This window comes from Carlito syrichta, unplaced genomic scaffold (assembly GCF_000164805.1).
Source record: "Carlito syrichta isolate Samal-C Ts95f unplaced genomic scaffold, Tarsius_syrichta-2.0.1 Scaffold306834, whole genome shotgun sequence".
NCBI classification, from domain to species: Eukaryota; Metazoa; Chordata; class Mammalia; order Primates; family Tarsiidae; genus Carlito; species Carlito syrichta.
In genome coordinates this window covers 412532-439692 of record NW_007250930.1, presented here as the reverse complement: position 1 = coordinate 439692, position 27161 = coordinate 412532, and the positions used below count along the sequence as shown (strand labels likewise).

General features: G+C 34.2%; 1 protein-coding gene across 1 annotated transcript in view; it reads right to left on the bottom strand.

The window, feature by feature from the left end:
• Positions 1-27161, bottom strand: part of ATRNL1 (attractin like 1) — an 83452-nt gene that overhangs the window by 29535 nt on the left and 26756 nt on the right. The window contains exons 2-5 of the mRNA XM_008063409.1: positions 22298-22381; positions 20686-20799; positions 14265-14393; positions 12683-12891 (exon numbers count right to left, since the gene is read on the bottom strand). Of these exons, the coding sequence (XP_008061600.1) occupies positions 12683-12891; positions 14265-14393; positions 20686-20799; positions 22298-22381 (536 nt within the window). The remainder of the gene's footprint in view (positions 1-12682; positions 12892-14264; positions 14394-20685; positions 20800-22297; positions 22382-27161) is intronic.

Below are 27161 nucleotides of genomic sequence, written 5' to 3'. Positions count from 1 at the left end.
GGCTTGGGAGTAGTCATGTGCTCTTGGAGCTACGGCTGCTGCCATGTTTCCTGACTTTGGTCCCCTCCCCTACCTTGGGGAGGTGAATCTCCTCTCTCTCTCTTCTCTTTCTCTCTCGTTCTCTCCTCCCCTCAACCCCCCATCACTCTCTCTGTTTCTTTCTCTCTCAAATTTACTTTCTAAATAAACTATATTTTCTAATCTAAAAAAAAGAAAGAAATCAAGAGGCGATACAACAGCTACCAAGAACAAACAAACAAATCCAGGAATATGTTTAACCAAGCATGTGAAAGCTCTCTACAGGGAAAAAAACAAAACACTACTGAAAGAAACTGAAGATACCAAAAACAAATAGAAAGACATCCCATGCTCATGGATTGGGAGGATTAGTATTGTTAAAATGATCATAGTGCCCAAAGAAACCTATAGATTCCATGCAATCCTTATCAAAATAACAATGTCATTTTTCACAGATTTAGGAAAAAAATTCTAAAATTCTCACTGAACCAAAAACAATACAACAACCAATGAAATCCTGAGAAAAAGAACAAAGCTAGAAGCATCACAGTACCTGACTTCAAAATTTATTACAAGGCTATAGTAACCAAAACAGCATGGCATTGGTACAAAAACACAGACACATAGATCAGTGAAACAGAACAGAGAATCAAGAAATAAATCCACATTTATTTCTGAATCAAGAAATAAATCCACATTTATTTCTGATTATACATTGAGGAAAAGATAGTCTCTTCAATAAATGGTGCTGGATAAATTGGATATTAATATGAAGAGTAAAACTGAACCCCTATCTTTCACCATACACAGAAATCAACTCAAGATGGAATAAAGACTTAAATCTAAGACCCAAAACTACTATAAAACTACCAGAAGAATGCATAGGCAAGCATTTCCGGACACTGATCTGGGAAAATATTTTATGGCTAAGACCTCAAAAGTACAGACAACAAAAACAAAAATAGACAAGCAGAACTATATTAAACTGAAAAGCTTCTACACAACAAAGGAAACAATCAACAGAGAGAAGAAACAACATGTTGAATAGGAGAAAATATTTGCAAACTATGCAACCAACAAAGGACTAAAAGCCAGAACATACAAGAAACTCAAACAACTCAACAGTAAACAAATAATCCCATTTCAAGAGAAACATACAAATGGACAAGTACACAAACATCACCAATCATCAGGAAAATGCAAATCAAAACCACAATGAGATATTATTTACCCAATTAGAATGGCTATTATTAAAAAGACAAGCAAATAGATGCTGGAAAGAATGTGGACAAAAGGGAATTTTTATACAATGTTGGTGGGAATATAAATTAGTACAGCCACTATGAAAAACAGTATAAAGATTTCTCAAAAAACTAAATATAGAACTACCATAGGATCCAATAATCCCACTAACTGGGTATTTATCAAAAGGAGAAGTCAGTATATCAAAGGGATATCTGCGCTGTCATGTTTATTGCAGCACTATTCACAAGAGCAAAGATACAAATCAATGTAACTGTCCATCAACAGACTAATAAAGAAAATGTTATCTAAATATTGACCTTGCAAACAACCCAGCAATACCCTTCTAGGAATATACCCAGAGGAACTCAGATCACTCTACAAAAAAGATAACTGTGCATGCATGTTTACTGCAGCACTATTCACACTAGCAAAAACATGGAACTAACTATGCTGCCCATCAAAAGTAGATTATAAAAATGCAGTGCATATACATGATGGAGTATTAAACAGCCATAAAGAAGGACAAAATTATGGACCTCATAGCAACTTGGATGGATTTAGAGTATATCATACTCAGTGATCTATCACAGAAAAAAAGAACTGAGTACCACATGTTCTCACTCATAAGTGGACCCTGAACATTTATCACAATACTACAGGAAAGAGATTGGCAGTAGCAGATCGCTGCCAGGGGTGAAGGGGTGGCACATAACTTCAATAAGGGTACCTGATCTCAAACCAGGTGAAGTGAGGACAAATGGGACCCAAACTTCACCTGTACAATGGCCACTTAACTACCTACCTCCTGAATTGTACCCCACATCTGTAATGTAAAAAAAGAAAAAGAAAAGAAATTGCTGTATATATGCATAATGGAATTCTATTCAGTCATAAAAAAAGAATGATATCATGTCATTAGCAGCAACATGGAGGGAACCGGAGGTCCTTATGTTAAGCGAAATAAACCAGACACAAAAAGACAAGTCTCACATGTTCTCGCACACAAGTGGGAGCTAAAAGAGTTTATCTCATGGAGGGAGAGAATATAATGATAGATCCCAGAGGCCAGAAAGGGTATGTGGGTAGGAGGGAAGGAGGAAGAGAGGTTGGTTAATGGGTGCAAACATACAGTCAGAAGATATAAATTCCAGTATTTGTTTTATTGCAGAGTAAGGTGATTATAGCTAGCAACAATAAATTGTATATGTCTAAGTAGCTAGAAAAGAGGACTTAAAATGCTCCCAATCATTTATAGAAATGATACATATTCAAGGTGATGAATACTCCAAATACCCTGACTTAATCATAACACATTCTATGAATATAGCAAATGTTTGTACCACATAGATATGTGAAATATGCCTCAATAAAAGAAAACAAAAGATAAATCTAAGCAAAAAAAAAAAATCTTACTCCAGGATTTCACACTTCTTTTTGATACTGTTTTGGCTAATATAATTAACTTATATTTAACCTATACTACCATTAAAAATTTAGCTGTTAATGTGGTATATATTTAAAGAGTCAAATTATATTTATTTTCTTTTTGCAGTTCTCAATGGAAAATACTAAATAAATATTACTAACATAAAACTGTATCAAATACAGGTTAAGTTGTTTTTGTATTAGCAACTCTACACTGCAGATGTCATTTTTAGTATTTTAAAGAAATCTAATAAGCAGACAAAAATATACCTTCTAATAGCATTTTCAGGTAGTATGTCGGATAAGCATCTTGGTTATAAGCCACAGAAACTAATTTGGCTAGCTTAAGGAAAAATGAGGACTTATTTTTTTAAATATGGAGAAATTCAGAGAATTTTCAAACAGGGAAGAATCAAGCTTAGAATAGACAGCTGCCTGGATTTATCATCCCATCAAGACTACCCTCAATCAGCAAAAGACAATTTCCTAAAAAGAAGCTGGATGTTAATAGGAAGGGAAAAATATGCTGAGAAAGGAATTTTAAGAGAGGTGTATGGTAGCTTATTGCAATCACTTTGGAAATAGTCATATCATTTAATGTGTGTGCTGAATCTGAAGTTCTCCAATAAAAGGCAAAACAAAACATTATTGCAAGAGTTCTATCTTCTAACATCATTAGAAACTTTTGATAACTGTTACAGTATCCAAAGTATTTTACACATGTTCTAGACCCATAAAACCAATCTCCAAAGGCCAGGTATCAACTTTAGTGTATTTTAAATGTTCACAACTATTCTGACAATATGTTAATTATATAAAACAATGAAGTGTGTGTGCAGTAATCATTATACCAGATGTGTTCTAAGAATACTCGGTGCTTACAGTAAGTCAATGATGCTATTATAGCATGGAAAGGACTGGTCTTTTGGTCAAAAGTCAGTGGTTTCCAATGTGTTGCTTCTGAGCTGTGGAAAACTTAAAGCAACATCTTACATGAAATCTCAATAAGCAAATCACTGCAAAGTGATACTATTATTGAAGTAGAGAAGAAACAGTCACTTCCCCATCCTAGCCGACCACCTCATCTCCTTAAATAGCCTTTAAGGTACATATTTTGAAAATCTCTAGTATAATCAAAAAATGTATTGTCAGAAAAGATTAACTTCAAACATTTTAAAGATCAATTTTTAAAATAATTATAGCCCTCAAAATTATATTTCAAGGAGATCCAAAATAATAAAACATAAAATACTGAAAGCATATAGGTCAACATTTCATCTAGGTATAAAAGTTAAACTGTCCATGTTATCAGATTAGCGTATTAGTCTGTTTTACAGTGTTCTAAAGGAATATTGAGACTGGGTAATTTATAAATAAAACATGCTTATTTGGCTTACAGTTCTTCATTGCACTGGCATCTGCTGGGCTTCTGATGAGGCCTCAGGAAGCTTTTATTTATGTTGGAAGGCGAAGAGGGAGCTGGTGTGTAACATGGCAAGAACAGAAGCAAGAGCGAGAAAAGGAAGTGCCAGACTCTTTCAAACAACCCATTCTCACGTGAACTAACAGAGCAAGAACTCGCTCACCCTGAGAATGGCACCAAGACATTCATGAGAGATCTGCCCCCATAATCCAATCACCTCCCTCTAGGCCCAACTTTCAGTACTGGGGATCACATTTCAACATGAGATCTGGTGGGGACAACAATCCAAACTATATCAACTGAAAAACATATAACGCTCACAAAATATCTAAGTATTATGCCTAATATCCAAATATTATTCAGAAACTTAAAATTTATTAATAAAATGAATTACAGCTGATTGCAAAGAAGATATTGCTAAATCAGGAGCTATTATAAACTGTCTACTTACTAAAAAGGAAACCGTCACTGTAGTATTAGTCTCTTAAACATATACAGCAAGGCAATTACTATTTCAAATCACTTTTAGGTTGTTATCCTCAGACAAGAGCAAATAACATCTCTGTACAAATAATGAAATTTATAATGAGAATAATTGACTTGCCCAAGATAACCTTAACTATGAATAAGGAAGAGTTCCTCCATAAGCTGAAATAACTTTAAGAAATATCCATTCCAAGAGTTACCATGTGTTATGGACTGAGTATTTGTATCTATACAAATTCATACGTTAAGCCCTAATTCCCAATGTGATGGTACTAGCAAGCGGGGCTTCTGGAATTAGAAGAGGTTATAAGAGTGTGATCTTCAGCTGGGCACGGTGGCTCAAGTCCGTAATCCCAGCACTTTGGGAGGCTGAGGTGAGAGCACTGCCTGAGCTCAGGGGTTTGAGACTAGCCTGGGCAAGTTGGTGAGACTTCATCTCTACGTTAAATCAAAGAATAAGCCGGGTGTGGTAGCGCTTGCCTATAATTCCAGCTACTTGGAAGGATGAGGAGGAAGGATCACCTAAGCCCAGCAGGTCAAGACTGTAGTGGTCATGAGCAGGGTGCCACTGCACTCCAGCCTGGGTGACAGAGTGAGACTACAACTCAAAAAAAAAAAAAAAAGTGTGATCTTCATGATGGCATTAGTGCCCTTATGAATAAAGACCAAAGAGCTTGCTCACTCTCTCCAGGCTGCACTTGCTTTCATATGCTCTTTTTCCTTCACTCTCTGCCAGCTAAGGACACAGTAAGAAGGCAGTTTTCTGCATGCCAGGAAGAGGCACCTCGCAAGTACCTAACCACACTAGTACCCTGATCTTGGACCTCCAGAACTGTGAGAAATAAAAGTGTAATGTTTAAGTCACCCAGCCTATGGTATTTTGTTACAGCAGCCTGAGCTTACTAAGACACTATGCTTTGAAGGAAATCTATAAACCATGTCAAGGTTTATAGAATAAAACTGATGAAAAACAAAATCTTTAGATCTTTAGATTTTTGTTTCTCATCAGTTTTATTCCAAGTACCTAGAACAGTCCCTGCACTTAATAGAAGCTCAAAAAAGTTACCTTAATACATGAACAAAAATAAATGAATGAATTCATGAAAAAAGATTGACAGTTGACATATACACATTCCCATACAAGATATTTTCTTTTTAAACAGTCAACTTTTCAAGTAGATTAGAAAGAAAAAATTTTATTGGCTCTTACAAAATCAGATCTGTTGTTTTTGCTAAGAGGAAAAAATTTAATGGAGTGCATCACCTGTTACTTGTCTCTCCACAAAGCTAAAATAGAAATAAAATAGAGAGACCATGTTCTAATGGAAAATGTAAGCAACTTTGTAAATTTCTTAAAAGCAACCTATAAGCTCAGTATGTATATACTGTCCTAAAATAACTAATTATATTCTAATGTTTTATATAACTAACCCAGAAAAAATACTTAAAATACAGAAAAAAAACCCAGATAAAATATTCATGAGTTTGAGTTAAAAGATTGTACATTTTTCTAAATCAAACCAAATTTATTTTTACAACTTAATGCCAGTTTAAGTACTTTTTCTGATAGTGAATACTGCCACCCAGTGGCAAATGTTAAAATCTAAAGCCAAAGGATTGAACCAAAACATAAGAACCAAAACTTGATAATATAAAATTTAAAATGCTCATATTCAATTTTTCCTCACTATAGAATTATGTTTTATAAATCAAGTAAACTGCATGATTTATTGGAGTATTAATCTTCTAAAACATCGATAACTGAATGTCCACAGATCATTATACTAGCAAATTAATATATGTTTCAATCATTAGTTCAACAAAAAAGGTAAAAAAATGTGAGCGCCTACTTACATGTCATGCACTATATTCGGTTTGGTGGACATAAAGTTATCAAAATATAATCATTCTCAATTTCTTGGAGTTTATATTCCATTGGGAAAGATAATCAAAGAATCACACAAATGCATAATTTTAAACCACGATAAATGTTATAAATTTTAAAATGGATCCTATGGGTTCTATGACAGCATATAACAGGGGGAGATGAACTGGTCTTCAAAAATTAAAGGTGTAAGGGTATTCTAGGAAAAAGTCTGAACATAAGAAAGGTCAAAGGTTTTGAGATAGCAAGGAACAAAGAACCCAAGAAAACTGAAATAAGTCAAAATAAAGTGCAAATTTAAATAAAGATCAGAGACACAGCACAATAAAACTATTAAGTTACAGTATTTACATATTCAGATACTATCAGTTACTAATCAATAACTTAGGTGTTAATACAACCGAGTTCAATCCTTGAATGAGAAGTGTACCTGAATTGAATTGAAAAGAAATACTGAAAACAAAAAATGTCCTGAATACATTGGGTTGAGCAAGACATTCTTAAATAGAAAAGGAACAGAAACAATTTGATAATAGTTAATTGTCTTGTATTTAAAAGGTGGTGAAAAAAAGAAAAGAAAAATATCTGCATTTCTAAAATCATATATTTGTTTTGCCTGTTTTTGTACATTATAAAAATGATGTCTTATAGCATGTGCCATTTTGTAGCTGACATTTCTCCTTCAAGATTATGTTTGGAAATAATAATAAAAAACAAAGATTGTGACCTGTTTTGTTATCTCAGTAAAGTAAGAAAAAAATTGTTGCAATAGATTAAGAAAAAAAATGTATGCTGAAGCCTGCTGGTTTTTCTCTTTACCTGTCTTCTCTTATACCTAATTCATATTGCAAAGGTTTCCTAAGTAGACATGAGAGAACTACTCAGACCATTCTTTGTCAATTATGATAACAATCTATACTATAAATACAATGGCCAGGCTCAGGCTCAGCCTGTAATCCCAGCACTTTGGGAGGCCAAGGAGAGTGGATTCTCTGACCCCGCAGGTTCAAGACCAACCTGGGCAACTTGGCGAGACCTCATCTCTACAATAAATCAAAAATCAGCAGGGTGTGGTAGCACATGCCTGTAGTTCCAGCTACTTGGAAGTCTGAGGCAGAAGGATCGCCGGAGCCCAGCAGGTCAACGTTAGGGTGGCCATAAGAGTGCCTCTGCACTCCAGCACTTCAGTCTGGGCAACAGAGTGAGACAAGTTAAAAAAAAAAAAAAGTATATATATATATATATATATATATACACACACACACACACATATATATATACATATATATATGTATATATAGAGAGAGAGAGAGAGTTTTTTTATGTTTGGGATATCAACCATCTGGATCTCCTTCTTATGTTTGGGAAAATACTTTATTGGGTGAATTTTGTTCAGAAAGAGGATTTCTTATACTATTCATAACAGAGAAGTTAAATTCTATATTTCTAGGTCGCCAAGATATGGACAAGACCTAGGTTTAGCCAAACAGATATTTATATCTAGGCTTTTTCCAGTTATGATTCTTCCAGCCTTCCCATTTCTCTTGTGAGTTACTCAATATGATTTTATATTAGGGAACAGGTTAAGAGAATTAAAAATAGGTTGCTGAAATAAGGTAAAAGTTTATTTCTCTCTCATGAAACATTCTAGAGGTGAATGGGCCAGTGCTACTGGTTAGTATAATAGTTGCTACTTATCAGTCATAGGAAAAGATCTGAATGATCTAATATTTGTGCACAGTATTTCCACTCATATCCTATAAATTAAACTTAGTAACACAGTCATATTAGCTGCAAGGGAGGAAAAGAAATATGGCATATAGCTGGAAGGCCGTGTACTGAGCTGAAACTTAGTGAATTTTATTATTAAAAGGAAGGGGAGAATGGAGACTGGCAGATAGTGGTCTCCACCACAGTTTGCAATAACTACCTTTTCTGCTCAAGTAAACCAGAACTCTTTCTGTTGATTTCAACTGAAGGCCTCATCAGTTGCAAGATCTGAATAGATTTTTTAAGTTATGTAAAAGAGAGAAACCCGGAGCCACTCTGGCTGAGGGAGTTGGTAGGGTGAACACTATACATAGCAGTTCACTGTAAAAAACGCTGTTTTATTTCATTGTTGACAAATGAACATGAACTCAATTTGCTATGTCTCTATTTTAATGTCTTTTAAAAATTTTTTACTTATTCCAATGTTTGGAAGAGATCAGTGATTTTCAAAGTTGTCTTTTTCCCTCATGTGACTTATTTTTTTAAAATTTATTAAGTGAAAAATGTCAGAGAAGCACCTTCAGTAGATGAATGGCTAAACAAACTAGTACTTCCAAACAATGAAATATTATTCAGTGCCAAAAAGAAATTAGCTATCAAGCCATGAGAAGACATGTAAGAAAACCAAGTGCCTACTGCCAAGTAAAAGAAGTCAGTGAGAAAAGCTACATATATCTGAGTCCAACTACATGGCATTCGGGAAAAGGTCAAACTATGGAGATAGTACAAAGATCAGTGTTGCCAGGAGAGGGAAGAACGAAAACACAGAGCACAGAGGATTTTTAGGTTAGAGAAATATCCTATATGATACTATAATGGTGGATACATGTCATAATACATTTGCCCAAACCCACAGAATGTCCAACACCAGCTTTGGTTGATAGTGACATGTCAATGTGGGCTCATCAGTTACAACAAATGTACCACTCTGATGAGGATTGTTGATAATGAGGGAGGCTGTGCATGTGCAGGGCAGGGTGTATATGGGACACCTCTGTACCTTCTGCTCAATTTTGCTGTGAACCTAAAACTGCTTTTAAAAAATGAAGTATATTTTTTAAATGTCACAGAAGATTAATCCACACAGATCTCTATATTTTAGTACTCTATTTTATATGTACATATCATTATTTTTGACAACTAACTATACATTATAACAAGTTAAACATTATATAGTATACTTGTATATTCTTGAGTAGTCCCAGCTATTCAAGAGGCTAAGGAAGGAGGATCACTAGAGCCTTGGCGTTCAGGTTCAGTCTGGGTAACATAGCAAGACCCCATCTCAAAACAGAGAGATAGAGAGAAAGAGAGAGAGGAAAGAAAAAAAGAAGGGTGGAAGGGAAGAGCTAGATGAGAAAGTTAAGTGGAGGGAAAACACAGTGATGGCTGAGCAAAAATCTTAGAGGTGCTATATAGAAAAACTAAAGAAAACAATGACACAAAGACCAGGTGAAGCAAGCATGAGAGAAATGTTAGGCAGGCAATCCAAGACTTAACATAAAGCTGGCTTTCCTCTGTATCGTGTTAACAAAATCCAAGTTTCCAGCAGGTAATGCTCATTTATAAAAATATATATTAGCATACAGTCAAACAGATTAAGTAAAGCCAACCAATATCAAAGGATAAAATATAATGGAGATAACAATCTATTACTCCAACCTAAAGATTGTAGTTTCAAATAATATATTATATAAAACTGCCATATTTTGAACTTCATAAAGATTGCCTCTGCAGCCCTCATTTTCAAATGTCTATCTTTTCTTTTTCCCACACTGATTTCTCTCCATTCAACATAACTGAAATAAAAACATCAAATGATTTTGATGAAAATCCCACCTACTTTTGGCTATGCTTCCTTAAACACAGAAGCAGAATCAGATATGAGGCACAAAGTAACCAGTCGCACATCATTTGTCTCAAAAACAGCATGTTATCTCATTTTGCAAGCCCTGTACCCTCAAATACCCATGAGAGTTTCAGAATTGATTCAGAGATCAAGCCTTAATTATTAAGAATCAATAATGATATAAAATTTGTCTGATTTCTGTATTTTATAATTTATAAAACCACTCACTGTTATCAATTTAAAATGTATGTATATATAAATATGTATGTACATAACACACACAACATGTATGTATTTCTTAAGCTACTGAAATTATCACTTTGCTTTAAAAGTGAACGTATCCAATATTTGCCTCCCGATTTCCATTTGCTTATAGACAGATTCAGGAATTTTTATGAATTGCGACACTACTCATGAGAATAGCAGAATGAGAAAGGCTAAAAAGAAATGCAAAAAAAAAAAAAAAGATAATATTGTGAACCACATCTATATTACAAGACCCTCATAAAATAAAGCATTTCAAAAAAAGGACTAATAAAAGTAAATAAAGAACAGAAAAGGGATAGAAATGTCCAAAGAAAATGTTATACAGATGTATTCTCATTTGCTTTTAGAATTTTTGAAATGAGATGGAGATTAATAGCAAATGAGATGGAGATTAATAGCACAGAATGTTTCAAACGAGTTTGAAACATTCTGTGCATGAGCTATACTACTATTTCTCAGGTCTTAAATTAAATATAATATTGATATGCCACTCCTTCCATAGAAAAGAAAGTTTAGTTTCAAGACAGAAATGATAAAATTATATCTTTTTTTTTTTTTTTTGAGTTGGAGTCTCACTCTGTCACCCAGACTGGAGTGCAGTGGCCGCTTCCGGCCACCGCAGCCTCGACCTGCTGGGCTCCGGTGATCCTTCCGCCTCAGCCTTCCCAGTAGCCGGAATTACAGGCATGCGCCACCACGCCCGGCTGATTTTTTTGATTTATTATAGAGATGAGGTGTCGCTGCCCAGGCGGGTCTTGAACCCGCGGGCTCAGGCAATCCACTCACCTCAGCCTCCCAAAGGCGCGGGATTACAGGCTGAGCCACCGAGCCCGGTGTAAAATTATATCTTAAGGCACTTTGGGGAAAGAGAAGTCACAAATGATTAAAACAGTCACATAAATACATGTTCCTATAACTAAAGAACATCTACAAATTTGTATCTGTCATAATCATAATAGGAAATCAAATTCAATTTCATAAGAAATCAGATATTTTTGCAGTAGGCATTTTTAATGAGATAACATGAATTTAAGGCAAGCATAATTTATAGAAAGTCTAAAGTAATTAGTCTAAGCAAGCACTCAGCATACTCAATAACATTCAATTCAAGAATGATGACTCCAACTACATGAAAAACACATTCTCTGTGTTTGCTTTTTTGTTTTTCTGAGTTGGAGTCTCACTCTGTCACCCAGACTGGAGTGCAGTGGCCACTCCCGGCCACAGCAGCCTCAACCTGCTGGGCTCCGGCAATCCCTCCGCCCCAGCCTTCCAAGTAGCTGGAACTACAGGCGTTCGCTACCACGCCCAGCTCATTTTGATTTATTGTAGAGATGAGGTCTCGCCAAGTTGCCCAGGCGGGTCTCGAACCCGCGGGTTCAGGCAATCCACTCACCTTGGCCTCCCAAAGGCGCGGGATTACAGGCTGAGCCACCGAGCCCGGCTCTTTATGGTTTTTAACCTAGGAACTATTGCTATTTGCTACACTGTATTATAATAACATACTCACCTTCAGGTTATGTAATTACTGAGTAAAAACTCCTTCTGTCAACAAGATTATTATGTTGGTACAAAGGAAGCTCTCAATATGTAAATATAATTAGCAGAAAGTAAGCTCTAAGTGGGTAAGTATATGGTTAACTCGACCTATCTCTTAATTTAATTTCACAATGTCAAAATTTATTAGTTCATACCCAGATATATGAGCAAGCCAAAATCCTTTAATGTGCTCTAAAGTTAATCTTTTGATGATAGATACTTATAAAAATTGTTTACAAATTATTTCCTAGGAATCTTACATTTACAGTAAGTAGCTAAAATATTCTTTTCAACTTTTAAAAATAAACTATGTTCTTTTAAAAATAACCACAAGATGTCAGTCTTTTCTAAGAAATAAGTATAATATACAGCAGTATCTTGTGAGATGAGCATTTTTCTTTTGCAATATACTCCTTATGCTACCCTTACAAATCAAATTTGAATGCACTACGTGTTAAATCCAGTGAAGTCATCACATTTTGGGGGATTCAACAAAAAACTACAGATGATTATAATGAATCACATACCTGCAATTCAAAGAGTTTCTAAATATAACCATTTAATGCTAAAAATAGCATGTAGACAAAATCTTTACCACTTAATTCTATTTGTGAGAAAGCAGATCATTAAAGTTGATTTTGAATCTGAACATTCTAAAAATAAAATTAAGTATGTAAGATTTGGGTGTACAAACTATAGCAAAATAAAGGACTGGGGAATTTATATTAATCTGTTACATTCATAAACCACTGTTTCAAAAGCCACAGGTGCTTACCTTGCCAACTATCATTGCAGACACACAATTTTTCTCCTGTTAGGTCACAGTAACCATGATCTGGACTGCCGCAATTAGCTTTACAATAAGGAATATCACAAGCTTCACCCTTCCAGTATTTATCACATTCACAATATACTTGACTTGGAACAGAGATACTAGTTGTACACTTCCCATGACCAGAGCAATTGTTAGGACAAGAATTGATTCTGTAAAATATAATGCATATATATTCAAATTCAAGAAACTTGAAAAAGAATTTTGGTTGACATTTTAGAAACTTTATAATTTTATGTTGTGTCTTATATGCTTATAAATTTAATATGCTTTCACAACATGGTTTTAATTCCTTACTCTGTACCCTTTCACTCTGATGAAATTCAGTTAGTATTTATTTGCAACTGTTATTAGTTTATTCAGTGAATTTACTTTGCTACCAAGACTCCAAACATCCAGGGACCACACAGTCAACATCTGCAGAATCTGTACAGTTACAATCAAAATGCTTTATAAAGACTTAAGCACCCAAATGTTTTGAAAATATATTTAACAAAAATCAAATTTATGAATACCCAAAACTATATGAGAAGTCAATATATAACTTGCTTGTATAATATATAAAGAGCACGCCATCACTTATATATACTCTTATGGTGAAAAGGGATGTGTATCACTGTTAGTTTTAAAACCCTTTAACGAATTATACTCTACTAAATATTTGTTCTCCCTTATGTGCATACTTGAATACCTTAGATAAATAAGTCCTATAATAAATTGACAATTCAAGGATATTTATAAGATTTTATTCCTGCTTAAAAATTATCTGGTTATCAATTTTTACATTCATAAACAAAAGAAAAAACTTAATGGATTAAGTTCCTCTCTGGGCATTCCTGTGCAAACACCTAAAAGCACTGCTGGCTACTTCATTTCATCCTTGGACTTTTAGATACAAAAACTTATACAAAGTGTTAGATATATCATAGATTTTCAATTAATTTTATTTTACTTACTTTAGAGGAGACAGTTAGTATAGCCACTTAACTTATCTCTTAATCCCCAATTTCCTCACATGTAAATTAGGAAAAATACCCACTTGGCAGAACTGTTGTGAAGGGATTTAAACAATCTAGTATATTTACAGTAGTCTATGCATTAGGGAAGGACTATGAGAACTTTGCTTCCGTAACACTCTTCAAATTGCAAATGAAATACCTTAGAATATAGAAAGGCAGCTCAGGACTCCTGGCAATTCCATACAACTATTGCTACCACCAAAGTTATATCCATTTGTATTTGTTTACTTAATCATTTGCCAACAAACAATTTTAAATTTTATACTTAATCTTCAACCAAACTTAATTTGCTAGCATGATGTCCTCAGAAATTACCCTAATATTGGTTTAGATAGCATTTTGTGGCATATTATGAAGACTTTATGTCACTTAAGGGATCCTGAACACTTATTTAAAATTCCTGAACACACCAGCCTGCTCCTTGTATATAAGACATTTATAAAAATAAACTCCTTGAAGTTAAATTATAAGAATCATTAAAAATTGAATTTTTAAAAAATACTTACGAATAAAAAATGTTAAAACCAGTTAGATTATATGCAGCATCGCTAAAAAAGTGTAACAGTGCATAGCCAGATGTAGTAACAACTTCAGGCACAGTTTCATTTCCCCTTATTTCAGGGACTATCAAACCACTGAAAAAGCAAAATTGAATATTGTGAATATCAATATACATATGACTGTTAACCACACAAAATTGACTCAAAAATATCCTTATCAGGATCATTAACACAGGTATATCAAAATGGGCTACTAAAAGAAGAATACATCTGGATTAAGTTCCTATCTATTTTTCACCCAATCAGTTCAGCTGCTGCTGCCAATGCACTAATACTCTCATGCTACTGCACCCATTCTTTTCATATCACTATTTGGAAGGCAATGTCCCATTTCTCCTTTTTGACCTGCTATTCATCCTGTCATAATACTACAAGATAGTCTTTTACTTAATTCTAAAATCTTTCTTAAAGTCACCTTGCTACTAATAGGTGACCCTTTACCTTTACTTTTTCCTGTTGGTTGAAAATCTGATGAAGCTAGAAAAAACACTCCACATCAGCTAAGTGATTACAATGACATCCTAGTTAAAGTCGTACATTTCCAATATACTAATCTAGGTGTTTTAGGTAATTTTAAAATACATAGGCTTTTTATATTGAAAATGTTTCATATCCATGCAAATAGCATTAATATATATAACTATTTCAAAACAGAATATTGCTCACTTAAGCCTATATGTACACAAAAGAAAACTAACTTGGGGTGGGAGCATAGAAATGTACAAAAGCAAGAGTTCTAAGCTAATAACTTGTGCTTCTTTTTAAGCCTACTTGTACATGAAGAAAATTATTAGGCTGATGCATAAATTAGTTGTGTTTGTTGTGGCAAGGCAACACTGCATGGGGGGAGTTTATCATTTGTCAATTGGAGTGACAACGTTGTGCTTGTGACTATGCCTTGCATTTTTTAGATTTAAAGAATGTTAGTACTATTTGCGGGCTAAAGAAGATGGAGTGTCAAGTGGAAAAAAACGAACACTTTTGACATATTCTTCTGTTTGAGTTTAACAGAGGAGTAAAGGCAACCAAGACAGCTCGAAACATTTGTGCCGTGTACAGGGAGAATGCCATGCGGGAAAGCAAGGCAAAAAAGTGGTTTTGTCATTTTAAAGAGGGTCACTTTGAACTAAGTGATTATCCACTTCAGGAAGACCATCAGGCTTTGATGAAGACCATTTAAAACAGTGAAAAACACTACAAACCTATGCATCAACCCAATACCTATCTTCATTTAGTTATAATATCCTACCATCTCTAAATCTGTGAAAACACGCAATATGAGGGGAAAAAAGAAGCTGCTAACAAAAAAATTATGTAACTCAGAATAGTCAGTACCTTTAGACAGAATTACACTTATATTCAGGCACCACTAGGCACTGACTGGCCTCATTCAAATCATATTTGAAAAACAAATGAAATATTATAGTCAAATTATTTTGCAAATACATACTCAAATGCAAACAAGTTAAAAAGTAATCAACTCTTGATTTAATGTATTAATAGTTATTATTACATCTACTATGTTATGTTTATGGGGGAACTAAATTATTTTTTATTTTAGGTTCAGGAGGTACACATACATGCTCATTACCTGGATGTATTGTGTAGTGGTGGGGATTGAGTCTCAGGTGGCCCATTCTCAGATGGTAACCATTGTGCCCCACAGACAGTTTCTGAACCCTAACTCCCCTACCTACCTCCCCCCTTATTGGTGTCCCAAGTGTCTATTATTTTCATCTTTGTAACTGTTTAGCTTCCACATATCAGTAAGAATATCTGGTGTTTGGTTTTCTGAGTCAGTTCACTTGGGATGATGATCTCCAGCTCCATGTTGCTGCAAAGGACATGATTTCATTCTTTTTTATGGCTGTGTGGTATTCCATGGTGCATATATACCAAATTTTCTTTATCCAGACAATTGTTGGTGGGCACTTAGGCTGGTTCCATGATTTAGCTATTGTGAATAGTGCTGCTATTCACAATACAAAACAGGTATCTTTTTCATATATTGATTTATTTTTTCTTTGGGTAGATCCCCAGTAGCAGTATTGCTGAGTCAAATGGTAATTCAATGTTTAGTTCTTTGAGAAATCTCCTGACTGCTTTCCACAGAGGTCGAACTAGTTTACAATCCAATCATGACAAACAAAAAATTTTAAAAGGAGACAATAGAATTCTATGATACCAGCCTGAGTTACACATAAAGATTTTCACTGCAGTGAGATTACACTAAAATAAGTTATATAAAATTATATAAAAACAAAAAAAAATCAGTTTAAATGTCTCGGAGAGCTAACAAAATGGTGTACCCAGGCTGTGAGGTCATGTTCCCTATTGGCATTTGCTGATTTCAAGGCTGGAGGTGACAGTTGAAGGGCTAAAAAACTGAGTAGTAATTTCAAAGGTATGAATCACTTCAACACCTGAGTTTGGAATGAGTTGAATGTGGATTGCTAATGTCCCCAAGTACTCTCTGTAGGGGTATAATATCTTTCTAGGTCTCAAATTATTACTCCTTATGATTTTCTAAACAATGTCCAACACATAATTGCACAACACACAGTAAAAAAAATAACACTTCTCCATTCTACACATTCTAAAAAGTCTTGCCTACAGAATAAAAGTCCAATTTCTTTAGTGTAGTATATAATGGAAGGAATATTACAGTGATTAAGGGATTAGGGTTTAGAATTACACATAACCTAGAATCACATTCTGACTTATCAGCTAGATAACTTCGAATCCATCACAGAATCTCTGTGCCTCAATTCTTCAGGTATAATAATGTGTACTTAAAGGGTTATTGTGAGGATTAAACAAATTCATGCATATAAAGAACTCTTGTGCATTGCCCAGCACAAAATGAGCACTCAGTAGATAATGCTAATTGCTGTTTATTGGGCAATTTGGCCCCATGTATCCCTTCACATTTCCTTTGATTAATTACTCAAAACTTTCTACTGCTTTCCTAAAATACAATGCTCTTTAATGTGTCTATACTTTGTACATGTTTTTTTGTTCCTAGAATACCCTATCTGGTCCCCTTACTTTGCCTATCACTCTTCTACTGATGACAAAACTCACCATGAAGAATGTTATTTCTTTTGAAATTATATATCACTCATTTATAACTTGAGTATAACATTGATTATGCTGTGTGAAAAATCTGTTTACATGCTCCCACTAGTGCATTACTACTGTATACTAAAAATCTGGCTGGGTTTTGTCTCTAGCTCTTGGGATGTAGCCTCTAAATCCTTGGAATTTCAGTGATAGGAGTGTTTTTTTATTTATGGTGAACTCTAATAGTTTATGCTAATGAGGTGACTCATAGTAGGTCCCTAGATAATTTAAGCTAAAGAAGAGATTCAGGATGGGAGAGGCCATACCAGAAAGACCAACCATGTGATTAAAAGGTTGGGGCCATATGGTTGGCTTCCTGAGGGAAGACTTCCTGAGGGAATGGTGAGGCCTGTAGATCTGAGTTCAACCTCATGGTCAACAATTCAATCAATCATGCCTAAATCATGAAACTTTAATAAAAACTCAGGACCCCTAAAGCTCAGATGAGTTTCCTGGTTGGTAATACATATGATATGCTGGATGAATAATACATCCCGAGGACACAGAAACTTTGCATTTGTGATTCTCCCAGACCTCACTCATTCTATGCATCTTTTTATTTGGCTGTTTCTGATTTCTATCCTTTATAATAAAACTATCGTCATACGTATAGTACTTTCCTGAGTTCCGTGAGTCGTTCCAGTGAATTAATGAACTTTAGGAGAGAGTAGGAACCCCTAAATGTGTAGCTAGATAGAAGTAAGGTGGGGACCCCCAAACTTGCAGCCAGGGTCTGAAGTGATAGCAGTCTGGTAGAGGACCATTCTTAACTGAGAAAGTTTGGTCCAACTCAAGGTAGCTGGTATCTAAAATCATTGCAATAGCCAACACTTCATTCCTTACTATATCCTCCAAGCTTATGATAGTCTCAGGAATTGAGTACTGAGTAACAAGTATTTAAAAAACTGAAATAATTCAAATATATTTAGATTCTAAATTCTTAGCAAAGTGAAGTATAAGCTTTTAAATCAGGAAATTGAGGTTCAAGTCCTAATACTGGCTCTACTATCTATTAGAAGTAAATAATTGCTGTGAGTCTCAATTTTCTCAATGATAAAGTAGGGATAGTAGTACTTCCCTCACAAGATCTTTGTGAGGATTAGATGACACATAAGCTGCTAGCATAGTACCTACTATCAGGTTGGATACTTAATAAATTTAAGTTTTCATCTCCCTCAGGATAGCTAACAGGAACACTTGATAATGAAAAGTCATTAATTCCATCTTCACAGCAATATACTAAATCCCATTCTGTTTTAATAACAGGAAAGGGATGGTAAGAATGTTAATAGATCAGTGTTAATTAATACAAAGTCCTTAGAACTACTAGAAAAACAAATAAAAAGGCACACATCTAAATGGTAATCAATCAAAACTGTCAAAAAAATAAAGAGAGCAAAGTCACATTTAAATTGCTAAAAATAAATGTATGAACCCAGGATCATATCTAATTGTCACAATGAATTATCTTATAACAAAGCTCCATTCCATTTTCTATCTATTATCCTTAGATGAAGGGCAACTTGCAGCTGACCTTTTTATAATGTTCAGACAACTCAAAAATGAAGTTCTAAAAGCATTTTAAGCAATAGCAATATCACAAAATAAGTGTCTAAGCTCATAAGAGCTCACTTTGAAATAGTCATTTGGAAATACAAGTCTTTACATGTTTGTTCAAAAACATAATTCACATTCCAGATAAAACAAAATACTTACCTCATAAATAATAAAAAGAAAACTTGAAATAATAAAATTTGAGGGAAACAATAAGCTTTTATCTATGCTTAAATTTTCAACAATGAGAAAACTATAAGAGATATTGTTTAAATAGCAAATATAAAAAAATCACATAATGAGTAACTTCTCAAAAATCATGTCACAAATTATATACAAAATCTATACTACATTTTCATAATTTTTTCTAAGACTAATATATTTTCCCCCATTCATAATAATTTTTATAATAATTTATATATACATTAGAAACGATTTTTTGGGGCCAGGCACAGTGGCTCACACCTGTAATCCTAGCACTTTGGGAGGCAGAGTCGGGAGGATTGTTTCAGCCCAAAATTTGAGACTAGCCTGGGCAACTTGGCAAGACCTCGTCTTTACAATAAATCAAAATATTAGCTGGGTATGATGGTGCACGTTTTTCGTTCCAGCTACTTGAAAGGCTGAGGCAGAAGGATCACCTGAGCCCAAGCCCAGCAAGTTGAGGCTGTGGTGGCCATAAGCATGCCACTGCACTCCGGTCTGAGCAAAAGAGTGACAACTCCAACTCAAAAACAAATTTTTTTTTTAATTGATGCAATGGTGTAATCTTAAAATTAATAGTCTGATTGTCTTACTACATTTATTTTTTATTTATTTATTTTGAGTTCAGTTCTTATTCCATCGTCCAGGCTGGAGCATAGTGGCATGACTATGGCTCACTGCAACCTTGAACTTCTAGGCTCAATCTCAGAAGTTCTGCCTCAGCCTCCTGAATAACTGAGACTATAGACATGTGCCATACCACACCCAGCTAATTGTGTGTGTGTGTGTGTGTGTGTGTGTGTGTGTGTGTGTGCGCGTGTGTGTGTGTGTGTGTGTGTGTAGACAAGGTCTTGCTACATTGTCCAGGCTCGTCTTGAACTCCTGGGCTCAAATAATCCTCCAGCCTCAGCCTCCCAAAGTGCTGGGATTACAGGAAGGTATCACCACACCTGGCCAGTACCTTACTACTAACAAAAAAATATTACGAAGCAAACAAAATTCTCACATTTTGAGAAGTGGTAAAAAATCCATCTTTATTAATTATTATTCAAGCCTTAACTTAGTCCTTTTATGCAGAATTTAAACTTTTATCATTTTACTAAAATAAAAAGATAAGCAAAAAAAGTCTTTTTCTATTTATTTGTTTCCCATCTAGAACTCATCCTAATCTATCCAAATAAGTAGCTCTGAAAAAATATTCAAGCCACTTTAAAAAACTAAATACAATAAGAAAAAGAATATTTACTTAAAAGTCTATGTTTCCAATAGAGTATAATACTTATTTATCTCTGCTATATCAACAGCTACATAATTATACACTTAAATGGACAATAACAAAATATGATAACACAACATAGTAATCACTTGAAATTTAGCCATCAATATCTGTAGTAAATTTATTTTTGAGTATATATCAATATATATTTAAAATTAAGAAATGTATACATAGTTACTTTCCTACAACTGATTAAACATAATTACTCACCTAAGTACAGCTATTAAAGGTGCATATATTGAATCTCCATCATAAACATACATATGATCCCAGCTACACTCTGTAGCAAAATGATTGAATCTTAATCTTAACACTGCATTTGGACTGAAAAAATATGAAAAATTTTTAAATTAATAGATAATATACAAAGCACAGTCTGAAAAAATTTTAGGACATTTTATTAAAATTCCATTTACAGATAATATTGCCATAAATTACTATATTACCATAATAAAAGATTAACAGGTCATCATATCTGATTTGGAAAAATGAGGTGTAGGTTTCAAAATTTATTAACAGACCGTATGTATATACCATTATTTTCCAAAAATTTAGTCAACAGAAAATGTTGTATGTCTTGATTAAGGTATTATATACATAATTGAAAGTTACGTTTTAAGTGAACAGTATACTTAAAACGGGTTCATTTTGTTGTATGCAACTGTATTTTAATAAAATTAATTTTTAAAATTCAACACTCCAAAAACTAATCTAAGTTCTATGGAACCCTTAAGTGGAGGCACTAATAAGTTCTTTAAATCTTAATCAAAAGGTCTCAGTGTGATATACTATTCATAAATAAACAGAGACCACAGGTGTACAGCAAAAAATAATAGCTTTCAACTTTAAAAAACTGATAACAAAAAGCTTCTAGTAATATTCTTTAAAAATCATGAAATGAATAAAAAAGAATTCATATCATTTATTTTCCCCTCACAATATGTTTAAAGAGATAAATTTACAGCCCTAATTATTAAAATAACAGGCTGGGCTTGGTGGCTCAGCCTGTAAACCGAGCGCTTTGGGAGGTCAAGGTGAGTGCATTGCCTGAGCCCGCGGGTTCGAGACCCGCCTGGACAACTTGGCAAGACCTCATCTCTACAATAAATCAAAATGAGCCGGATGTGGTAGCACGCGCCTGTAGTTCCAGCTACTTGGAAGGCTGAGGCGGAAGACTCGCCGGAGCTCAGCAGGTCGAGGCTGCAGTGGCCGTGAGCATGCCACTGCACTCTAGTCTAAGTGACAGAGTGAGACTCCAACTCAAAAAGAAAAAAAGAAAAGAAAAGAAAAGAACAATCAACTCTCTTCTACAAAATGTTCTTTTAAAAATACTCTTAGAGACTGGCAGTAGTGGGAAACTGCCAGGGAGGGGAGCACACCTCATCAACAAAGGTACTTGCATAATTAAATGTACCCCACATCTTTAAAATAAAGAATTTTTATGAAGAAAAAAAAACCCTTAGAAATAAAATGCTGAATAATAGCATGTACTAATTGCTAACTCAGCATATTTTTTTTCTTTTGAGTCTTCAAATTCTAAAACAAGCCAAAAAATGCCTACTCAATTAAGTACCACAGTAACATAACTCAAAACCAAAATATACATAAAAATTTAACTATTGTCGCAAGTGCAGGAGTACTTTCATTTATATTAAATGTGGTATCTAGAAGTTGTAAATCCCATGAAAACAATACTGTAAATGATGTTATCCAATAAGAAAAAATTGTAAAATAATTATTACTGCAGTCATTATACTTTAACAATATGATCATCTTTATTATTTCAGAATAAAATAAATTTCAACCCAGACAGTATACTTACTAGCCTTCAATTAGCCATGTACATTTAGTTTTGTACTTATAGTTAATTGGACCATCTGTTAAATATCCAGAAGGTTCTGTTAGCCTAGAAAACAAAATCATGAAAATAATTACCTTAAAGCAAATTTAAGACATACGATAGCGTAAGAAAATTTAGAAGTCATTTAGTCAAAAGAATGGGACAAAGCAATTGCCAAAAAGGAGGATTTATTTACAACTTAGAAAAATTTCAAATTACTATATTTTTCTCCACATCTCAAAAGATATTTATTTGAATTTATTTAAACTTCGATATATCGTGATAATTTCAATTTCCATAGTGAAAAAAAAATACTGAAAGATTAAACATCATACTGATGAATGCAGTGTTGATTCAAAATATATTAAGTTAAACTCTATCAGTACAAAAATTAGGCTAAGGCAAAAAAAGGAAGATCAAATCTTTGGAAGATGTAAATCTATGGGATAGAGAAATATACTACAAAGGTGTAGCTTTCATTATCTATTAACAGGCCATATGCATGTATCATTATTTTCCAAAAATGTAGTCAACAGAAAATGCTACACGTCTTGATTAAGGTATCATATACATTACTGAAAGTTTATGGAAATATACACTCAAAAGGGGCTCATTTTGTTATATGCAACTACACTTCAATAAAGTGGGACTATGTATGTCCCACTTCAGAGAGTTACCTCGTTATCTATATTTGCTTTTCATGCACCAGGATTGCTGAGATACTTGTTACCAAATTTGGAGAATTCCACTACTATCTTATTATTATTTTTTCTCCTGTCTACTTTACATCTAAGCCAAGAATTCAATTAATTTTTAAAACAGGATAAATCAAAAGGTTTTACTTATAAAACAGAAGATAATTAGAAAAATTTTGGATTTTCAGAATTTAAAAATATTTAAAACAAAAATCTCAATTCTACTTAATTTTGTTCTTCTTACCTTCAGCTCAATTATTTCAGCAACAGTAAGACGATAGTTTAAATAATTAAAATGTCTTCCCACTTACCATTTTAGTTACTGTATTTACATGTGCATACACACACACTTCACAGCTAATTGGTCTTTACATATTCACATAAACATACACACATGGGTATCAGGGTCATTATCTACTTTTAGATAAAGGCAAATATTCTTTATAGTATAGAGTCTTAAAAACATCAGGGGGAAAAACTGTTTCATTTACCTAAATCAGAATTGACAGAAAGGTCAATCAATGTTAATGTTATTTGCAAGTCTTTCATAATCCTTGCAAAATACTTTGGGTAATAAAGAGGCTAATTCATGCTTGGAAAAATTTTTGATGAGAAACAGATTCCCATATTCTCAAATTAAGGTAATAATAAACTGAGAATTTTCTACATATCAGGTACTACTGTAAGCATATAGTGTGTTACCTCATTTAAAAATCTCAAAAACCCTATGAGATACTAAGCAGTTCCCTAGTACAGATGAGAAATCTGAAGCACAGTTTAAATAACAGGTTAAATAACTTGCTCTGATTTTTAACTTCCAATAATACCAGACTAGATAAATCAGACAAACTTTTCACTGAAGACAACCCGAAAAGCTCTAGCTTTTTTTAAAAAAATTTTAAGTCTAAAAGTATCTTATAAGTAACAAAATGACAAAAATCTACCAAACCCAGATCCAGAAGTCACAAATTCTCTCAGAGGAGACAGGCATTCAGTCATATTGAAATATGACTCCGTGACCCGCCTGGGCAACTTGGCAAGACCTCATCTCTACAATAAATCAAAAATTAGCCAGGCGTTGTAGCACGCGCTTGTAGTTCCAGCTACTTGGAAGGCTGAGGTGGAAGGATCGCCGGAGCCCAGCAGGTTGAGGCTGCGGTGGCTGGGAGCGGCCACTGCACTCCAGTCTGGGCGACAGAGTAAGACTACAACTCAAAAAAAAAAAAAAGAAATATGACATATCGATATATTCTGTGATGAACAGAATTTATTGTTTCAAAAGACTATCAGTTTAGTGCTGACATAACCACTCTACAAGGAATAGTAAGATACACTTGGGAATACCTTTATGTAGGCTAATCTTATTGTAACTCATCCTCACATGGAAGACTTTTTTAGAACAGTTTTTCTAGTTGAAATGCTATTTCATATTTTATTAATTTTATTTTTATTGATAAATATTTAAGGGGTCAATGTGATGCTCCAATGCATGCATACATTGTAGACTGAGTAAATCAGGCTAATTAACATATTAATTACCCCACATATATATCGTTTTTGTGGTGAAAAATTTAGAATCCACTTTTAGCAATGTATCACATAAAACATACAATGCATTACCATTAACAACAATCACCATGTTGTGCAATAGAACACCAGAATCTCTTATTCCTCCTGTCTAATGAAACTTTGTACCCTTTAACCAACATTTATCTGTTCCCTGCCCAATCCAACCTCCATCGCCAGCCTCTGGTAACCACCATTCTACTACTTCTATGAGTTCAAATTTTAGAACTGTACATAAAAGTGAGATCAGGTGATATTTGTTTTTCTATACCAAGCTTATTTCAACTAGCATAATATCCTCTAGACTCATTCATATTGTCACAAATGAGAGGACTCTGTCCTTTTTAAAGGTTGAATAATATTACATTATGTATATATATTACTTTTGCACCCATTCTTCTGTTGATGGGCATTTAGGTTGTTTCCAAATCTTGGCTATTATGAATAATGCTGCAATGAACATGGGAGTACAGACATCTTCCTCAACATACTGACTTCAATTTCTTAGGAAATATACCCAGAAGTGGAATTGCTGTATCACATGATAACTCTATTTTTAGTTTTTTGAGGAAAGTCCATGCTGTTTTCCAAAATGGCTATACTAATTCACATTTCCACCAACATTATACAGGAGTTCCTTTTTTGCCAACACTTATCTTTTCGTTAATAGTCATTCGGATAGGTATGAGATGATATCCTATTGTGGTTTTTATTTACATTTCCCTGATAATTAGTAATGTTATGCATTTTTAATATATACGCTGGCCTTTTTTGTCTTCTTTTGAAAAATGTCTATTCAAGTTCTTTGCCTGTGTCTTAACAGGGCATTTAATTATTATTGAGTGGTTTGATTTCCCCATATATTTTGAGTATGAGTCCCTATGAATCACAAATATTTTCTCCCAATCTGTGAGCTGTCTCTTCACCCTGCTAATTGTTTCATTTGGTGTACAGAGGCTTTTAAATCTGAGTTTAGCCCAGGTATCTATTCTTGCTTTGTGTGCTTCTGAAGTCATATGCAAGAAGTCACTGACCAGACCAATGTCACAGAACTTTTCTCCCATGTTTTCTTCTAGTAGTTTTACAGTTTCCAATCTTCCATTTAAGTCTTTAATCCACTTTGAGTTGATTTTTGTGGAAGGGTAGAGATAAGGGTTCACTTTCATTCTTTTGCATGAGGATATCTAGTTTTTTCCAGCACCGTTTATTGAAGAGACTGTCCTTTCCTTTCCCCATTGTATGTTTTTTGCACTTTGTCAAAAATTAATGGATCATAGATGTGTGGGTTTATTTCTGAACTCTCTATCCTGTTCCACTAATCAAGTTGTCTGGTTTTATGCTCTTGACAAGTCCATTTTTCCTCTGACTGAACCACTTCCACTTCTTGGTAGCCATTGCTTTGATTGTGCTTTATTTTCAGGATCATACAAGTAAAACCATGTTTCATCTTGCTACAATTCTTCACCTGTTTAAAATGTCCACTGAAAGGTCTGTTCTTGTCTGCACCTAATCTGGGATCACCTGTTTTTGTACTCATCGAGTGGAAAGTTTGTTGAATTTTAATTTTTAAATCAGAATTCTGTAAGCTAAACCAATTGAGATATCAATGGTGTTGGCTACTGTTTCTGCTGTTAATCATCAGTCCTCTTCAATTAGAGCATGAACAAGATGAATTTTTTCCTCACAAATTGATGTGGATGGTATGATACTGCAGGCTTCATCTTCAACATCATCCTGTCCCTTCTTAAAATGCAGTATCCATTTATGAACTGCACATTTTGGGGGGGCATTGTCCCCAAAAACTTTTCATAAAGTATCAATGATTCCACTCAAGCATCATAAATTTAAATTAAACAATAAATATTGCCTAAATTTCAGCAGAATTCATGTTGCTCTGATACAGCCGCTTTTCAAACCAATGTCTCGTCCTTCTTAGTGCCTCAAACTAGATCCTGTTCAAACATGTTATAACAACTTAGTGTGAGATTATTTTGGTACAAAAAAAAAACCTTTAAAATATTTACATTTTTTTCTTACTACACATTTTCCACAAGCTTTTATTTTTAAGATGTGGGATATGATTCAGGGTTAAGTATACAAATGTTCATTATGCAGGTACCCTTGTTGATGATGTGTGCTCCTCCCTCCCCTGGCTGTTTTCCTCAACTGCCGATCATACCCCCCTCCCCTGGCAGTTTCCCTTTCTTATAGTATTATGACAATTCTTCACAGTCCACTTACAAGTGAGCACATATGGTACTCTGTTCTTTGTTTCTGTGATAGATCACTGAATATAATAGACTCTAAATCCATCCAAGTTACTACAAAGTCCATATGTTTGCTCTTCTTTATGGCTGCATTATTCCATCGTGTATATGTACCACATTTTTTTATCCAGTCCAGCTTCAATGGGCAGTATGGTTGGTTCCATGTTTTTGCTATTGTGAGTAGAGCTGCAACAAACATGCATGTGCAGATATCTTTTTGGTAGAATGATTTGAGTTCCTCTGGGTATATTCCCAGTAAGGGGATTACTGGGTCATATGGAAGGTCAATTTCTAGTTCGCTCAGAAATTGTCACGCTC